Consider the following 18,230-nt stretch of genomic DNA (forward strand, 5'->3'; position numbering starts at 1 on the left):
GAAAGTTCATAGTAGTTTTATTCATAATTATCAGAAACTAGAAACAATCTAAATGTCTATCGACAAATGACTCCATAAACAAACTGTGGTACATCTCTACAATGGAGCTTGACGCAGCATGAGAAAAGAACAAACTACTGATATACACAATAACATGGGTGAATCACAGAGACATTGTTGAGGGAAAGACACCAGTTTCAAAAGAATACATTCAATATGAACAAATGAATCTGGGGTGATAAAATAATTCACATCAGTGGTTGCTACTAAGGGTTGGGGGCGGTGGACTGACAGGGATACAAAGGAAGTTTCTGGGGTGATGCAAATGTCCTAGATCTTCATCTGGATAGTAGTAGTAACACATGTTGAACATGGTAGCTTTAAGATTTGTGCACTTTACTATATGTAAATTATACTAAAAAAAATTTTTTTAATTAAAGCTTAGCTTTTGAGGAATGAGCCACTTGAAGAAGGAAAAGGAAGGGTCTTAAAGAGTATGGAGGGGATGTCCCAGGTTGGCTCCTGTGGAAGGTGACTGACTGTCCTCATTTGCCTGGAACTGAGGGGTTTCTTAGGACAAGAAACTTTCAGTGCTAAGACTGGGAGAGTCCTGGGCAAACTGGGACAGCTGGTCATCCAACTCCTGTGAAGGTGGGGAGCCAAGAGGGGACTCTGGATGATGGGCAGAGAGGCTGGGCTCCCGTGGTACTGGAGCTGAAGGGGTGCTCCAGCAGGAAGAGATGGGTCTGCCAAGAGGTGAGGGCAGTGGGCGTCACTGGTGGTTCCTCAGCGTTCCTGATCCCCTAGGAGCAGGAAGGGCTTTGGGGTAGAGCTGGAGGGCAAAGCCCTCAGAGACTGAACTGAGACAGTTGGGCTGCCAGGTTTAACACTGAAGCTTCTAAGCTGGGCTCTGAGGAGATTTTCTCTTGAGCCTTCTCTTCACACCAGGTACCCCCACCCATCCTAGGCCACGAAAACACCAACACTATTCACTGATTTTGTGGAAGGGAAAAAGACATGGGGATCTAGCAGAGAAAAACGCGGTTGTCTCTTCACCTCAGTTATCACAAGGCGGAGACTTCCCCACTTTATCTGCCACAGCCTGCTGTGATGTGAGCTGCAAGTGTCTCTGCTAACTCCTCAGAGCCTGGGACAGATGGGGCAATGAGGGAGAGGCCCTTTCAGCTCTCTGGCTGAGGCCTGAGGTGAATTCTGACAGAAACTGTTGGCAGGGCTGGTCCATGGAGGGACCGGGAACCAGGGAAGGTGGGCTCAGAAGTTCTCATAGTGGTGCACGAAGTGGGCCTGGTCCTGCTGGTTGATGAGCTGACAGGCCTTCTCTACATTCTTGGTCATTCCTGGAGGGCCGCAGCTGAACACCCCGATCTTCCGCACCTATCAAGTGTTGGGGGGGAGTGGGCAGTGGTTGCAGAGGAGAGGCCTGTGGCCTTGAGATGCTCACTCCCCAGGAGCTGCTTCCCAAGCCTGACTGGAGTGACCAGGGCATTGACCCCAGGCACTGAGGAGGAGGAGGCTTGAATTGGGGCGGCAGGGGTGGGATTTAAAGCCCTCCTCCAACCCTGGACCCCATCCTGAGGTCCTCTGCTCAGGACACAGCTGCAGGCTCTTCAAGGGCCAGGAAGTCCTGGCAGGGGAAGGTTGGTTGGGAGTGGGACTGACCTTTGGGTGGACCTCCTGCAGAGAACTGAAGAAGCGTTCAAAGGGGGGACGGCCAAAGTGGGTGATGGAGCGCAAGCCCGTGAACAGACTCCGGTTCAGCACCTTCTGGAAGTGCCGCTCACAAATGTACTGGGGGAGGGAGCAGAGGAGCAAGGTCACAGCCAGCGCCTTGGCCATCCTGGCTTGCTCAGCCCACCCACATACCCAGAGTTGCCCCCTGGCCGGCCCTGACGCACCAGCATGGTGGTCCTGAGGTCGAACTTCTCAGCCAGCTGGGTGATGTAGATGTGCACGGACACGAGGTCCTGGCAGTCATTCTCCTCCACCTCCCGGATGATGTCAGCCAGCCACTCAAACTGCCGCTGGGTCCGCGTCACCCAGATGAAGTAGATCTGGGGACACATGACTAGGGCTCTGACTCAGCTCAGCTCAAGGAGCCACGGGCTTTTTATCATGCTGCTTTGCTGTGATGTGGGGACACAATCAGGCTGTCTGTCCCTATTTCTTTGAAGAATGGAAGAGAGTAAGCACTCACCTTTTTACAGAGCATTTGGCTCCCCAAGGATGACTTGAAGACCAGGTCTTTGAGGATGGAGGCAAAGGGGGTGACCCCAATGCCCCCTCCCACCAGCACTGACACCTCAAACTTATGCCACTCCTGATGGCCCTCTCCAAATGGCCCATCGAGGTACAGCTGCCAACAGAAGAGGAAGATGAGATGAGCCTGGCCCTTCCCCAGCTCTGAGGTTAGATATGTGGGGCAAGAGGGACAGGGAGAACCAGTCTCTGTGAGGAACCCCAGCCCTCTCCCAGTCTGGCTTTGCAGTAGCTAAAGCATCTTTTCCTGGGGTCAGGAAGGGCGGGGACTTTCTGTCAATGCTAGAGCCCCAAAAAGTGGTCCCAATGGTGGGCACCTTTGGATATTTGGCACAGCTGTCACCCGTCGGGGGTGAGTAGATCTCCCTGAGGCGGGTGGTCCAGGGCCCCGCTGCCCGGATGTGCAGGCTAAGCGTCTCCTCGTGGGGTGCTGACGTCAGCGTGAAGGGGTGGTACTCGTTGGTCCCCAGAGCCAGGCAGGCGATCCGCACCCACTGTCCTGACTTGTACTCAAAGCCTTGGGGCCGCTGGAACTCCAGGTGGGTCACTCCTGAGGGTCGTGGGCAGGGAGGGGCAGGGATCAGAGGGCTTGTTCCTGGTACCTGAGAACCATCAGGTGCCCTATCCTCGCCACATACCTCAGGCACAGGGAGCAGCCACGTGATCTGACCTAGTAGGGCTTCTGGATTGGGGGTTGGAGGACCCTTTTATCTGTTTCTTGGGTAACTCAAGAGCTGGGCTTCTCTGCTCCCCTGTTCTAGCCCCTCCCCTCCTCTTTGCTGCTTCCTCCCACTAAGGGCCCAGGCTGACACCACTGTCCTGGATACCAGTGTACTAGGTCAGGGGACCTCAGGCTCCCCAAGTACCACCTCAGTGTTACCAAATTTCCAGCATGTGAACGTTACCTTTGTGGTGGGACTTATGTGCTCGTCCTCCCGCATTATCATTGATCTGATGTTTTTCTTTAAATTGATTTATTTTTTCAACTCAGTTTACCTTGAACATTTAGGTCACTGAAGCAGGTGGAAAACCAGTGTCATGTGCTCTATCTAGCTCTAGAGGCCAAGCTCTTAACCACCACCCTACACATCTAAGTGTTATGTGCTCTAAATAGAAAGTACCACATTTTATCATGGTTTAGCTGGATCCTGTTTGTTGCCTGACCACAGCTGAGCCTCAGGCTTGTTCTTTCTTTGTGGAAAAAGGAGATTTGCAACTACTGGAGGGTGCAAAAGGCATATGAAGACCATGCTGAAACTTTGCTCTTAAGTAATCTTGATCGATATAAAGTTGAATGAGGTTAACTTTCTTACTATGTGAGTTCTGAGGGTCAGCCAGCCCCACAACCCTTAAATATCTTCCATCACCCTCCATGGTGATGTGAATCCCCGCTCTGGCCAGCACTGACTCTCAACAGACTCTTGTGGTCTGGACCATTTTTCTGTCTCTGAAGAGGGGTTTTTCCAAGTGAAGAAATGGGAGAGGGATGTTCAGTTCCCTGCCCTGCTCCCAGGCCATGCACATACTGGTCTTTCTCATCCTTAAACCCCTCTGAATGCCTTTCAGCTGGCTCTTTTCATAGTCACCTCTCATTGTGTGCAAGTCCTGGAAACTAAGTCCAGACATTCTGGGGGCTGCAGTTCCATCAGGAAAGCCGTAAGGCTCCCCAGAGGGTCTCAGAAACAACAATGGGGTGAGGAGGCCTGGGAAGCTGTCTCCCCATATCCCACGAGTTGACCTCCCATGCTCCCCACCCCAGGTCAGGCCAGCTTGGTACCTGAAGGCAGCAGCTGCGCCTTCACCACGCCGATCTCCACCTTCTTCCGGCTCAGGCTCACCAGCTTGTCCCCCATGTAGATAAGTGCTGGGACCAGGAAGTAGATGTGGAAACGGGGCAGCTGGATCAGGGCAAAGCTGCCGTGGATGATGAGCTGAAGACATGGCCAGTTAGTACAGCTCAGGCCCAGCCGGCCAGCCCCCTTTCTGCACCCACCTTACCCAGACACTTCCTGCCTGGGCCCTGGGCCTGGGTTGAGTGCATGGGGCTGGCACAACTCCACAGACTGTGGCATCAGATCTCTGGGCCTCAGTCTAAGCTCTTGAGTCCAATTCAGCCTGCTCCCTCCCCCATCATGATGCTCATCTCTGCCCTGTGGCCTGGCCCTGCCCAGAGAAGTCCCTCACCAGCACATAGAGCAGGATGTAGAGGTGGTGGGTCAACCAGAAGCCCCGGAAGCTGCGGCGTCGGAAGTGGTGGGAAGCAAAGACGTACATGATGGCAAGAACCAGGAGCAGGAGCACCCCTGTCATACCTGGGGGCAGCGGAGACAGGGTCAGACAGTCCTGGTCTCAGGGCCTCAGCCTAGGCCGAGAGTAGCAAAGAGCATGTCCCCATTCTGCCCTCCTTCCTTGGCCTCTTTCTTTCCTCCCTGGCTCCCAGAACAGCTTAACCAAAGAGGCTGGAACTAAGGCTTGTCCTGGAGCCTTCAAAGGGAAACTGTCAACACTATAGACAAGTGTGTATTCACGGGAAGAGGAGGACAAAATCAGAAGTCCTCAGAACCCCCAGACTCCACATACCATCTACTCTTTACCTGGGACTGTCTGGAAGAACCACCAGTAGAACTTCTGGGGAAGCTTGGACCTGTAGGGCAAAGACACCCAGAACCTCAGGCTGGGGCAGGAAGAGCTCCACCACCATTGCAATGTGACTCTGTTCCTGATGGCCTTGAATACAGAGGTTCCTGGGCTTCTACCCAGATGACCAGGGATCCTTCCAAAGAACATGGGCCCCAGCCTCCTGTGTTCTACTCTCTGATCTCAAAGCAGTTCTTCTTCCTGTGTAATCTTGAATTCCCCTACTGCAGCTAACCTTTGCTTTCTTGAGTGCCTGGTTCATATTCTGTAAGCTCCATGAGGCTCTATGCTCTATCACTAGGCTCAAACAATGCCAGGCACAGAGTCAGTGCTCAAGAAATACTTGTTGAATGACTGCATGTATCTTGGCATTCTTACTCTCTGGCTCCAGGATGGACACATAGACATGTTTCCTAAATGTTTGCCCAGTAAATGGATGGCAGGCTGAGAAAGCAAGCTGTGTGTCAGGTACACATGGGAAAGAGTATCCAACTTCATCTCCCAAAGTCCTTTCCTGGCCAGTCATGGCCAGCTTCCTTCCTGAGGGCAAGGAAGTCATCTCTCGGCTTCCTCAGGATACTAACTTCTCACTCTCACTCAGTGAGAGAGTGGAGAGTCTAGGGCCATCTACCTCTTTTCTGTTGTACCCTTAGGCCTGCCCCAGAATTCCCAAGGGGAGCCCTCCCCAGAACTGACCCATCATTCACAAAGACGCTGGGAAAGATGCAGGCCAGCAGACTGAGGGGGCTGACTGAGAAGATGTAGACATTCACCACGTGGCCAGCGCTGTGCAAAACTGAAAGAGACAGATCCCATTAGAGATGCCTCCCAGGGCCAACCCTAACTCCAGCCCCAGGAAGACAGGAGGCACAGGGAGGAGAGAAGGAAGTACAAGTAGCTCCAGTCTCCCCACTGTCTCCCCCACAGCTAGACCCAGGAGCCTGCAGCCATGGCAAGCATGCCCAGCTGCCACATACTGGCCAGGACCACGGCGGCCATGGCGATCCAGCGATGGAAGTCCACGGCAGCATCAAAGGGCACGTAGCGGTTGAGGAAGGTCTCTCTCAGGAAGGTGATGAGGTTGCGGCACATGGTGAGCAGGATGTAGGAAAACATGAAGGAGACACTGGCCGCCGTGCCCCGTGACAGGATGATGCCCACAAAGGTGGTCTGTGCAATGCCCGAGGGTGGTGAGGCAAAGGCGTAGTCTGGGGGTAGAGTTGGGGTGGATCAGCACAGCACAGAGGCCTGAGTCAGAACACTGGGTCCCCCAGGCCAGATGCTGAGGTTCGGGAAAAACAACCAGAAGGCTCTCACACCTCCCCTCCTGCAACTTGAAACTCTTACAGTAAGCGCGCTCCACAAACAGTCCGGCACAGATGGCCGAGAAGACAGCCACGCACACGATGTGCCGCCGGTAGTTCTCCACGAAGCGCTTGTACTGCTGCAGCTTCTGAGCCAGGAAGCCCCGCTGCATCTTCTCCTGCAGCGCCTCTGTATACAGCCGGGGAGGGGGCACCCCTGCCCTGCAGCAATGGGAGGCAGGTAGCCTGAGGTCAGGGCATCCTGGCGTCCCCTAAGTGCCACCTTATAAAGGAGACCTGGTGCTCTGGCAGCGGTCAGGATGGGCCGCAATAGGTGAAAGAAAAAGCTTCTGGGGGGTGACTCCCACTCTCCCAAGCCGTTACCACTCATCTTGACTTGCCCTGTCCACCCACTATTCCATCTCCCCACTACCCCATCTCCACTTCCTCCTATCTGTCCTGTCCGTCCCTCTTCCTGCTCCCTGCCCAGGCCTCACTGCTGCACCCAAACCAGGCAGGAGCCAGGGGACCCCTCCCTGCCATCTTGGTGTTGCATCGAGTGCCAGGCCCCTGGCCTGAAGAGTAGGGTGCAGAAGTTGGAAGAGGTTGAAGAGTCATTCGACTCAACAGCCTGCCAGCCAGGTCAGGGGCATGTGGAATGAGTCTCAGGACGGTCTCTTGTGGGTGGAGGTGGGCAGACCAAGACTCCGAGACTTCTCTCCGTGTCTTCGTGGATCAAGGTTCTAGAAAACACTCACTTTTTGCCAAACCTCTTCTTCAGCCCAGGGCCTCCCAGTTCCGGGGCTTTCGAGGCAGGGAGCCCCACTCCCTGAGGGCAAGAACTGAGGAAAGAAAAATGGGCTCATGATCCCCTTGTCTTTGCAGGCAGGAGAAGCACTGCCACGTCAGGGTTGAGGGTAGGCTGCAAGGGGGTAGATCCTGGGATTCATTTCTGTCCACAGAACCTGCCCATAAAACTGATCAGAGATGAGTCTGGCAGAAGGCAGAACCGAAGGAATGGATGTGGTCAGGTCATCTGTTCTGTGTGAAGGTTGTGTCCTGGAGGGGCAGAGAGAGCCAGGCTCCTGAACAGGAAGTGGGTATGTGGGTATGTGTGTGATGCAGCTGGAATACAGACTCAGAACAACCATGCATTAAGAGCTACTTTCAGAGGGCAAATGTCTGGCCCAGGGGCTGATCTCACCAGCCCTACTTGCTTCGTTTCTCTGCAGGGGACCCAGTCAGGACACCTCCCCATGCCCCATTCCCGCTCACCGTTCCTCAGAAGTCCGAGTGATGAATGACACTCGAGAGCTGATGTTTGGTTTAAAAATGTCTCCAACACCTGGAGAGGAGAAGAAGAAGCTGGACAGGCTTCCCCAAGAGTGCGGGGAGGTGACCCTCCTAAGATGGCTGCAGGGCAGTGGCTTGGTCACATCCTGATATCCTCTCCAGCTTTGCTCCCCTCACTGCACACATGGAGCACCCACACAGGGTGGCCGCTGCTAGACAATGTGGCAACTTCGTGCAATTAGGAAAAGGATCCCCTTCCAGGTGGATGCAGCCCTGCAGACTGTTTGCATACAAAAAATGGGGGCTCATCCTCTGGCCAGACTAACCCCAGATCAATGTGCTTGGCTGGTGTGCAGCATGTAGGCTAGATTTCTGCCTGCCCTGACCCCTCCGTGGGCACCTTTGTGTACAAATTGCACACCTGTAGGTGACACCCTTGATTACACATGCCTGGCTCTGTACTAGGCACCAAAGACTAAGAAGGAAGTAAGACCTGAGTGCTATGCACCAGGAACTCACATTTTGAAGATACGCCCATCCCTGACGCCTTCCAAACTTACATACCTCCTCCTCCACCTCTCACACAGAGCTGCGTTCGGCGGAGCTCACTGTCGTGGTCCCGCAGCATGAAGTGGAAGTCCTCCCACGTCAGCTCTTGCTTGTCCTGGAAGCCTGACTCTCGGAACATGGACTCCACCACCTCGGCCAGCTGGGTCTTGGTCAGGCAGTTGTCGGAGATCTCAATGAAGGACCTGGGTCGGGGGGTGGGGGGAACCCAAAAAGAAAGCTGCCTGTCACCCAGCCAGGTCAGGTTTAGGCAGGCAGGTGCTGGGTGGGGCAGGCCCCAGGCTATCTAGTGTGGTTACCAGTGACCCAGGAAATGGCGCCGAGAAGGTGTTCATCCAGCCTGCTGCTGACGCTAAGCTGGGTGGGGTCGCCACAGCCCGAAAGGCAGAACAAAACTGAAAGTGACCTTGACCAGTTACAGAAAGCAGCCCTCAAACGGGGGATAAATGTCCACTGAGTGTAGGAACGTGTCCAGGTGTGCCACAGCCCACTCAAGTGGCAGGCTCTCTCTCGTGTTGATAACTCCCACACCCACGCCGGGCACCCCATTCATGGTTGAGTGGGGGCACAGACAGTTGGGAGTTGAGGGAGGAGATGTAGCCACAGTGGCTTCTGCTTCCTTGTGCCAACACCCCGGGGCGCAGGCAGAAGTGTCTCTACACCCAACATGACAGCACCTACAATGGCCATACTTTTTTCTTAGGTGCGCTTTGGGACACAAGCAAACACACACGCACATTTGTGTTGAGTCCAGCAGAAAAAAAGCTTTGCCTGCATGACACAGCAAACAACTGCCATCACATTAAAAAAAAAAAAAAATACATCATCCCACTTGCTCAGGGTGAGACTGAGTCGGAGCCACGCTGAGTACAGGATGAGGAGGTGGGAGCTTAGCCCCCAGGAGCAGAAACCCTCTCCCAGAGGGTCCTGCAGCAGCACACCCAGCGAGGAACAACTGCAATCAGCTTTACCCAAGCCCTTTCAGAAGCCCACGTCCAGTTGTTGTATCTATCCTGCAAGAGAGGTGGCAGTGAAGGGGATCACGGAAAGCAATGAGTAAGGTTTGCAGGGATAGAAAAGTTAAAAGGATCTGAGCTGTTTTTTGCATTCTGTTTATTCATTTGCTCATTTGTCTCATCTGATTTCAGTTGCCTAGGCATCAAATGCCTGCTATGTGCCAATCAGTGTGGAGGAGGTGGATGAGATATGAACCCTGTAGAGCTGGGAGCTGCAGGAAGCTGTGTTACTGGAGTACTGTCTTCAGGAATAAGATGTCTGTGAGCCCAAAACTGGTCTTAATTGGCACACACAACCAGAGATGGCTTAAGAAGCAGGAAGAGAGAAAGTTTGAAATATAGAACAACATTCCATTTTTCTCCTCCTGCCTGTCCTGGTGATTAACATCGGCAGTGACCAAGGACATCTGTCCTCCAGGATTCATGCTCTCACTGTGTAAAGCACAGCCTTAGAAGAATCAGCCAAGACCTGACTTCCCTGGTGGTCCAGTGGATAAGAATCCGCCTGCTAGTGCAGGGGACATGGGTTCAATCCCTGGTCCAGGAATGCCCCACATGACTTGGGGCAACTAAAGCCAGTGTGCCACAACTACTGAGCCCACTTGTCTAGAGCCTGCACTCCACAACAGGAGTGTAGCCCCTGCTCGCCGCAACTAGAGAAAGCCCACCTATAGCAACGAAACCCAGCGCAACCAAAATAAGAAAAAAGTTTTTAAAAAGAAGAAGAGTTAGAAAAGACCTGACAGCATCCAAAAGAGGCTGGTTGGCTTTGTTACTGGTCATCTTGGTGTTGTTTGTGTTTTTTCACTTGGGAGAATTTTCTGGCTGGTGTTGACTGAAGAAACAGACCCTTCTGGGGGCAGGGGCCTGGCCAGATAAACTTTGAAGCTGGATGCTCTGGGCATCTAGGATGCAGTACCTAGGCCACCTCTCAATGCAGACGGCCACATAACCTCCTCACCTACCCTCCTCTGACCTGACCTGTTTTCCTGTTTAAAATACCAAGACGTCTCAGGACTGGAGGGGCCCACCCCATACCGCATCATGGTGAAGAACTCGTCCTTGGAGAGGAAGCCATTGCCATCAAGGTCATACATGGTGAACATCAGGCGGGACTTGTCCTCTGGGGAGCCTGGGAAGAGACAGGGGGATCCCTGTCACCTCTCTGCTGAAAGATACTTGGCACCTGGGATGGTCCACCATCCCCTCACCTTTCATGAAGACCACCAGGACGTCCAGGAACTCCCGGAAGGACAGGTACCCATTGCCGTCTTTGTCGGCCAGAGAAAACATGGACTCCACAAACATGTCCTGGGGCTTGAGGCCCAGGGACTCGGCAAACTCAGCCCGGCTCAGCTCACACGTCAGGGCCTCCCGCACCTTCTGCGATGAGTCCAGGAGCAGGGTTCCTGCATCCACCTGGTTGATGTCCAGCACCTGTACTTGGACAGCAGCAGAGGGAGGGAGAGGAAGAGTTGAGGCCTGGGCTGGAAGCAGTTCAGTGACCCTTCTCATCTCCTGAAGTCTGGATCAGAAAGGTGAGCCCTGGTGGTTGCTCATGGTCATTAGACAAACTTCTGACTTGGGCTTCTGCTCTCCTGCAGAGGGGAGACTGTAGCAGGGGATGAGGTGAGAGCAAGGAGGGACAGTGTTTGGGAATGCCAAGTGAAAGAGCCTACACCGGTGACAGAAACTGCAGCAGACATGAATGGAAGGCAGGAAGGGGCTAAAGATATGCTCTTTTGTCAGTTCAGACAGGGTTGCCATGTGTCTGATTTTAAAAGTCACATATATGTAACTTACTGTGGTTTAGTGGCTAAGTCATGTCTAACTCTTTTGCGACACCATGGACTGTAGCCCACCCAGGATCCTCTGTCCATGGGATTTCCCAGGCAAGAATACTGGAGTGGGTTGTCATTTCCTTCTCCACGGGATTTTCCTGACCCAGGGATTGAACCTGCATCTCCTGCATTGACAGGTAGATTCTTTACCATTGAACCACCAAGGAAGCCCAGATATGTAACTTCCATGCATTACATGCAATCATGTACCAAGCACTTGGGCTAAACATTGTACATAGAACAGCGTTTATCAAACTTTAGAGTGAATCAGAATCCTCTGGAGGGCTTGTGGGTCCCAGCTTCAAAATTCCTGATTTCCTAGGTCTGGGGGAAGGGCCTGAGGACTTGAATTTCTAACGAATTCCCAGATGAGGCTGTTACTGTTGGTCCAGGGAGTACACTTTGAAGACCACAAACGTAGACTATCTTTCTGAATCCTCATAACCCAAGGGGATGGATCCTATTTTAATCACTCTTTTATAGACGAGGAAACTGAAAACAGAGCAGAGGCGATGTAATTTGCCTAAGGTGATGCCCTAGTGAGTAGCAAAACCTGGGTTCCAGCAGGGCTGTCTGTTTCCAGCCCTCAGGACAGAAGCTCAGTTCACCCTAGTTAGGGTACTGTCCAGCCCAGGTTGGACAGTTAGGTAGTTTTCCTCCTACCCCTGGGCCCCTTCTGCCTCCAAAAAGCCTGGTCACAGCACCTGGGCAAAAAGGTGTCTGAAGAAAACCTCCAGGATGCGTTGCCGCTGCTCTTTGGTCACAGCTTTCCTGAACAGCTCATACTCGCTCATCTCAGCCATGTCCAGGCCCAGAGCCCAGTTCTCACAGAAGCCCCGCAGATGCTGCACGAAGGCACCCCGCTCCTCCTGGGAGTTAAACAGCAGCACCTGGCAGAAGGAAGGCCGTGCCAATGCTCAAGCTCCTGGCTCAGCCTCCCCTCAGAAGTCCTTGGGTTGGGGGAAGGAAACTAAAAGGCTCCCCTTCCAACCCGGCTAGGGCCTGGTGAGTGGCCCAAGGGGATCAAAGGGAGAGTTGGGTGGGGACCTTGGAAAGCAGTGCCTCCTCCCAGTGTCAGCCCTCACAGACGAGCCCTGCAGCTGAGGACACGGTGACCTGAGGGGACTCGCCGTAGAAGGGAAATGGGCAAGGGCAGCCCAGGCTGGGGAGGCTGGCTGGGCCATACCAGATCATACTCCTTGGGGATCTTGAGCAGCAGGGTGCGGCATCTGCGGTTGCTGGACAGGATGAGGTTGACCTGTTGTGGGGGCTGCAGCTGGATGGTGCGGAGCACAGAGAGCCGCCGGTCCACAACCTGCAGCCGCCGGTCTGGGAGCAGCTGGATGGTGACTGGATAGCTCCTCTCCCGGGGGCCCGGCCACTCCATCGCTAGGGAAGGGATGACGGGCAGGGCAGAGCGTTTCAGCAGAGCTTCCCAGGCCCCGGCCCTCAGGCCAGTTCCAGTCTGAGCCAGCACCCCGAAGCCTGGCTTTCTCCCCCACATCTGTAAGCTGGTTCTTTCACAGCACCCTGCACCTTTGGTTCTCTTCCCGCTTCCCTCCCCTTGGCCCCATCTCACCTGACACTCCATCACTGGCTGGTTCCTTCTTCACACTCTCTTTGCCTCTCCTTTGGAGCTTCTTGCGCTCTCGGCCCCGGAAATAGGCCACCACCCCAGAGATAAGCAGGCTCACTGAAGGGGGTCAGAAGGAGCCAGTGGGGAGAGGAGCCCTTCACCTGTGGGTTCGCCAAGGCCCTGGCTGCTGCCCCTCCCTTCCTAAGGCGTCCTGAGGCTGGCTTCAAATGAACTCAGGACTGACCCTACAGGTCAGTCAGTAACAAGGGGTGGGGACAGTCCGTGGAGAGGAGGGGAGCTGAGAGAAGAGACATGGCCGAGGGGGCTGAAGGGCTTACCTAGTGGAAGACAGCACAAAGCCACGATGGTGATGCCAAAACCAGGACCACTGCCCTCGAAGTAATGAATCTCGGTCAGGGGCACACAGGGAGGCAGGTCTGTGGTTGTGAGCTGTCGGGGCTGAGGGCAGGGTGCACCTGAGGGAAAGGCACAGAAGGTCTCAAGGCCTGAGCATCCCACTCCTTGGCCAGGAGGTTTTAAGGCCTCCCAGACTCACCTCCCTGGAACTTGTTCCCCTCAAAAGTTCCTCTTCCACATCCCACCTCTCAGCATCACCCCAACCCGACCACAAGGTGCAGCCTGCAAACCAGTCTAGTCTCTACTGGGGGAGGCACCTAATGCAGGCCTCCCAGACCAACACAGAGGGAACTGCCTGGTGCCTAGCCCCTGAGATAGCACCAAGTGACCCCCCCAGACACAACCTCTGCCCCTTCTCTGCCACCATTGCTTGAGCTCTCCCAGGCCACCCACCATCCTGCCAAATAAAGACATTGGGCTGCAGGGTGTCATGGTCCACATTGATGACAGCCACCAGCACGTCCCGAAGAGTGGTGCTTCTAATTTCTGCAATTTCCTCTGGAGAGAAGAGCCTAAGTTGGGGAAAGCCAGGAATTGTTTGGGATGAGAAGGGATCACAGGTCTCCAGCAAACTCGGGCCTGGGGACCCAGATGAGAAAAATAGACCCAGAGGGGTTGGGGAGGGAGTTGTGGGCCAGCTGGGAGTCAAGGGCCCATGGAAGCTATTCACAGACAGAGGGTCTGGGGTCCAGGCTGAGACAGAGTCTGAGGTGGGAGCCAGGCAGGCCTTACCCATTCTTGCTGTTCTCAAACCAGTAGCGGTCGCCATCCCGCAGTCGCACAAACTGATCAAGGACAATGGTGCTGAAGAGGGGTCCAGGGTCCCCGTGGCTCTCCAGGAGCCCCCCAGGGAGTAGCTCCAGCCGGGACAGGTCCTGGTTGTACAGGGCCGCCGTGGCCTCCAGCACCTGGAGCAGCACAGGAGGTGAGGAGTAAGTGAGCATACATGTGTGGTTTTGTGTTAGGAGGGTGGCCACTACTGCCCCAGCCCTCAAACGTGGGACCCCATCCGCGGCCTGGCTTGCTGCTTAGCCCTGAGGGGGTCTCCTCTTTCTAGGCAGCCCCCTCAGGTGGTGACAAGTCTGGTGGGAGGACCAGTGTGTCACCACCCAGACTGTCTCCAGTGACAGCAGCTTCAGGGTCACCCATCTCATGGGGCAAGACCCTGCAGGAACAGGACAATGGCTCCCCACCCAGGGGTCACTCTGTAGAAATGGTACAGAGGAGCAGTGAGGATACTCTGAAATCAGATGCCTGAATTTGAATCCTGCCTCTGAGATGGATTTAACAATTATGTCATCGGTAAAATGGGGACAATGATGGTGTCTACTCTATAATGTTCTTCACACAGATTAAATGGGTTACACATATAAAGGACTTAGTATCACCTCAAGAGAGCTTTAGTTGCCATTATTATTATCACTATTTCTGACCTGAGGGTCCACATTGGGGTTGAGGTCACTCCAGTTCCTCGGGGTCCTCAGCCCCAGGGCCTGCAGGGCTTGGCTATAGCTGGGCAGCCCCATGTCTCGGCCACGTTGGATGCTGCTGGCCACGTAGTCAGTGCGAGAGAACTTGCCAGGGCCAGGCCAGTAATCTAAGGAGGAGAGAGGACCTGGCTCTAGGCTCAGTCCCCCTAACCCTTCTTTACCCAGCAGCCTTGAATTGGGCTGTTGGCATTCCCCATATACAGCACATGTCAATGTCACATTTGTGACCAGGGGAAATTTTTCTCGAAAAAACTCTTCCCCTAAGACTCAGGATGGTTCTAGTCACCAAATTCCCCGTCCCACCTCCTTAACCTCAAGATGGTGCTGGACGAAAACCTTTATAGACCTAAGTGCCAGAGATTGTGCTACCCCCTACATACTCAGATGTAGGTAATTTAGAATACAGTTATTTTCCTCTAATTTTTTCTAATGGCTGTTTGCTGTGTATGTGTTCTTACATTGTAGGTACCCTAGGCCTACCTGGTGACTAACCCAGAAGGGTCCCCAGGCTCATGGGCCTCTGGCCCTCATCCCTTCTACTTCCAGTGCTTACCCCTCAGATCTTCCACCACAATATTGTCCTCCAGCTCTGAGATCTGGGAGGCCATTCCCAGCAGCAGCTGATTCACTGCCTGAGAGCTGTTCAGATTGGGATTCTGGAAAGAAACAGCACACTCAAGGTAGGTCCTAAGGCTCCTCCCCAGTGCGGGGTTCCTCTCACCCAGACCACTGCAGCACCCCAGAACAAAGGGCCCTTGGCCAGTCCTAGACCCTGTTGAACTGCTGTTCCCAGATAATTTCCTGATCACTCTACCTTCATCTCCCACCACCCTGAGGCAGCAACACCTATGAACTGGAATTGTTGCTTTTCCCAGCCTGTGTGACAAACGAGACTGACCTTGACCCACTTCCCTTGTCCCTGACCCCAGGCTGACCTCCCGAATCCAGTAGCTGTTGCAGACTCTGAGAGCTGGGGAGCTGCCAAAACTCTCATTCAGGACCATCTGGAAATGACAGCTGGCATTTCTGAAATGGGGAATCAAGGATGCGGTAAAAGAATTCAAGGAAGAGGCTGGGGTGGGGCTGATATGGGTGAGGCATTCAGAGGCCATTTGGTGAGTACTAAGGGGTGTCCTCTGAACTTCCTTGACTGCGGCAGGGATTTGGCAATCAGTGTGGACTGAAGGTAGAGGTTGCTCTTTGTCCACACAGGGTAGGAAGGAAAGGAGGGAAGAGAGTTACATAGTTGCTGGACAAATCCTGCTCTCAGCAACTGAAGTTAAGCTGTTAGGAGGAAATGGAGAAACCTCCCTGTTAAGACTGGACTCCTACACCAGGGTTCTGTTTCAGGGGACCAATTTCTGCTTCTCTTTCCCCATGAAACTGTGGGGGTGGGGTATATGAAAGGTCCTGGGGCCCCAAGGCCACTGAATCTTCACTTCTCCCAGTGTGCTGCTCAGCCAGACCTTCCCTCACCTCATGTAGACGCCAGGGGGCACCATGGTGGAGAAGAACTGCTCAGAGGCAGCTAGGAACTCAGGGGAGATGCTGGGGTCCAGGAAAGGGCGATACTCTGTCCACAGGAGTAATAAGAAAAACAGTCTCCTTACCCTCACATACTCTCATCACAAGAACCCACCAGTTTTCTTTGTCCTATGGATCTTAATCGCCCCCCCTCCCCAAACCCCCTCAACCCAAGTGTTCCTCACCTGTGTAATTTGGAGGTGTTTGCTGCAGGAAGCTGGGCAGCCACTCATACATGGCGATGTTCTGAGGGTCAAGAGAGGGGAAAGGGGAGACCAGCGCTGGAGCAGCCAGGCCACGAGGGATCTGAGCTCAAGGAAGGCTTAGGAGGAAGATGAGGACCAGGCAGGGACAGTCACAGGACACACTCTCAGACAGGAGAGGTGCGGAGGTTCCTGTTCCCCACAAGCAACCAGGGCAGGTGGGTGGGGAGCAGGCTGCGAAATAATAATCAGAAAACCTCCTGCGTGAGTAGCGCTTTGCCTGCTTATCACCCTCAGGGGCTTTTCCTAGATGGCAGCTCTCTGGGCAGGGGGGTGGTGGTTTCTGGCGGGGTCGTCCAGGACCGAGGGCTCTGGAGTCTCCCGGGGACCAGGCCGTGGGGGACCCACCTGGTAGGTGGCGATGACCCTCTTGCGCGCGTGCTGGAACAGCTCCTCGTCCCCCCAGAGCGGGTACCGCCGGGCCAGCTTCTGAGCCCATAGGTTGTGATAGCGGAACCAGAGCAGACTCAGCGCCTGCAGGAAGGGCTCGCGGTTCCCTCGCTCGGCCCCGAAGGCTGCACGCGCCGCGGGAACGCAGGGAAGAAATGAGCGCGGGCTGGACCGCGGGGCGCCCCTAGCCGTCCCTCGACCGCGCCCCGCCCGGCCCTCGCCGCCTCACCGTATAGCCCCCGCGGCCCGCGGCGGCCAGTGGTGGGATCTGGCGGCGTCCACATGAGCAGCGGGGCCTGCGCGGCCCGCGGGAAGGCGGGGTCGGGCCCCGACGCCAGCTGCCCCCCGGAGAAGCTCCGCAGCTCGTCGCTCCAGGAGTGCGAGGAGCCATAGATGGCGCTGCCGTCCAGCCAGCCGGTCACCTCGTTGGTCTGCGGGGACGGCGGGAGGCTGAGCCTGGGGTCGGGCGGCCAGGCGGGTCCGGGAGGGGTGAGGGCCCGCGGCTGTCGTGGGTGCGGCGGGATGGGATCCTCTCCGCGGCTGCCTCGGGTCCCGCCAGCCCTCCACCCCCGCCTGCCGCGCTCACCAGGTCCCGGGGGTTGCTGGGGCTCTGTCCGGTCTCGGGGTCCCAGTGACTCCTCTGGAAGGGCAGGACCACGTCCCCGCTCTGGTCGCGGTCGAACACGGGGTCTCCGGGCGGGATGTGGATGTTGAGGAACTCGGCTGGGCAGCCAGACTTTTCCACGCTGACCAGGTCCGACAGCACGTGGTAGCCTGCGGCCGTGGGGTTCAATCTGGTAAGAATCGCTATTCCCCACCCCCAGGGAGCCTAAAGACAGATGTTCCAATTCAAGCGCCGCTCCACCAGCTCTAAAACTTTCTTCTAATCTGTAAAGTGGGGTTATAGTACCCTCCTCGCCCACCCCCATCACGTCGTGGTGAGAATCAAAATAATACAATAAATATAAGGGCTCCCCGGAGCCAGTCCCCATCTCCTAACAGATCGTGCCTCCCCCTCCCTCTCCGGGGGTAAAGAAGTTAATCCTCACAATGGGAGGAGAGGGGCGGCAGGGGACCTAGCTCCAAGGAGCTACAGGGAAAGCTAGTGGCATTCCTGGGTTGGAGTAAGGGGTAAGAGAAAGATTAGGAGAGCAAAATACCAGCTGGTCAACACCCTCAAATCCGTCCTAGACGAAGAAAGGCTCCAAGTGTAGCCTGAGGGGATGGGTTGGGGGAAGGTGAGGACGGTGAGGACGTGGTTCGAAGTCTTGGGTCGGTGTCCTGTGGACTTGCAGAGCGGCCTCAGGGCCCATCTCCTTAGGCGCTGAGCTAAGCGCCAGGTCAACCCTCACCGGAACTGTTCTCCCATTTGCCCTCACCGAAGAAGACCCCCAGGACCGTGCGATTGCGGCCGGACGGCCTCCCGGAGCTGCCCCGCGTGGCGGCGTTGCTGAGTCTGCGCGGATTGGGCAGCAGCGGCTCCTCGAGAGCCTGATACACGCCGTCCGCGTAGTTGGCCGGTACAAGGCGCTGCAGTCGGGAGCCTATGGGAAGCAGGGAGCCGGGCTCTGTCAGAACACGCCGTTCCCAACAAGCCCCTGAATCTCGCCCTATGCCTCCCTCCAACCCCCACTC

General features: G+C 55.1%; 2 protein-coding genes across 3 annotated transcripts in view; one reads left to right on the forward strand and one right to left on the reverse strand.

Annotated features, from left to right (window-relative positions):
- Window positions 1-18,230, reverse strand: part of DUOX2 (dual oxidase 2) — a 19,335-nt gene continuing 1,105 nt past the window's right edge. For both annotated transcript variants that reach the window (XM_025295514.3, XM_006076313.4), the window contains exons 4-34: window positions 17,975-18,139; window positions 17,182-17,369; window positions 16,825-17,026; window positions 16,554-16,720; window positions 16,128-16,188; window positions 15,895-15,991; window positions 15,354-15,444; window positions 14,972-15,074; window positions 14,362-14,525; window positions 13,661-13,836; window positions 13,322-13,440; window positions 12,850-12,987; window positions 12,515-12,628; window positions 12,122-12,324; window positions 11,640-11,825; window positions 10,306-10,531; window positions 10,133-10,226; window positions 8,076-8,263; window positions 7,494-7,563; window positions 6,977-7,060; window positions 6,262-6,440; window positions 5,892-6,122; window positions 5,611-5,710; window positions 4,872-4,921; window positions 4,462-4,589; window positions 4,055-4,208; window positions 2,595-2,827; window positions 2,216-2,374; window positions 1,917-2,072; window positions 1,681-1,809; window positions 1-1,395 (exon numbers count right to left, since the gene is read on the reverse strand). In XM_025295514.3, the coding sequence (XP_025151299.3) occupies window positions 1,273-1,395; window positions 1,681-1,809; window positions 1,917-2,072; window positions 2,216-2,374; window positions 2,595-2,827; window positions 4,055-4,208; window positions 4,462-4,589; window positions 4,872-4,921; window positions 5,611-5,710; window positions 5,892-6,122; window positions 6,262-6,440; window positions 6,977-7,060; window positions 7,494-7,563; window positions 8,076-8,263; window positions 10,133-10,226; window positions 10,306-10,531; window positions 11,640-11,825; window positions 12,122-12,324; window positions 12,515-12,628; window positions 12,850-12,987; window positions 13,322-13,440; window positions 13,661-13,836; window positions 14,362-14,525; window positions 14,972-15,074; window positions 15,354-15,444; window positions 15,895-15,991; window positions 16,128-16,188; window positions 16,554-16,720; window positions 16,825-17,026; window positions 17,182-17,369; window positions 17,975-18,139 (4,478 nt within the window). In that variant the 3' untranslated portion in view covers window positions 1-1,272. The remainder of the gene's footprint in view (window positions 1,396-1,680; window positions 1,810-1,916; window positions 2,073-2,215; window positions 2,375-2,594; window positions 2,828-4,054; window positions 4,209-4,461; window positions 4,590-4,871; window positions 4,922-5,610; window positions 5,711-5,891; window positions 6,123-6,261; window positions 6,441-6,976; window positions 7,061-7,493; window positions 7,564-8,075; window positions 8,264-10,132; window positions 10,227-10,305; window positions 10,532-11,639; window positions 11,826-12,121; window positions 12,325-12,514; window positions 12,629-12,849; window positions 12,988-13,321; window positions 13,441-13,660; window positions 13,837-14,361; window positions 14,526-14,971; window positions 15,075-15,353; window positions 15,445-15,894; window positions 15,992-16,127; window positions 16,189-16,553; window positions 16,721-16,824; window positions 17,027-17,181; window positions 17,370-17,974; window positions 18,140-18,230) is intronic.
- Window positions 17,254-18,230, forward strand: part of DUOXA2 (dual oxidase maturation factor 2) — a 17,593-nt gene continuing 16,616 nt past the window's right edge. The window contains exons 1-2 of the mRNA XM_006076311.4: window positions 17,254-17,392; window positions 17,980-18,115. The gene's annotated coding sequence lies outside the window, so the exon portion shown is untranslated. The remainder of the gene's footprint in view (window positions 17,393-17,979; window positions 18,116-18,230) is intronic.

This window comes from Bubalus bubalis, chromosome 11, assembly GCF_019923935.1.
Source record: "Bubalus bubalis isolate 160015118507 breed Murrah chromosome 11, NDDB_SH_1, whole genome shotgun sequence".
Lineage (NCBI taxonomy): Eukaryota > Metazoa > Chordata > Mammalia > Artiodactyla > Bovidae > Bubalus > Bubalus bubalis.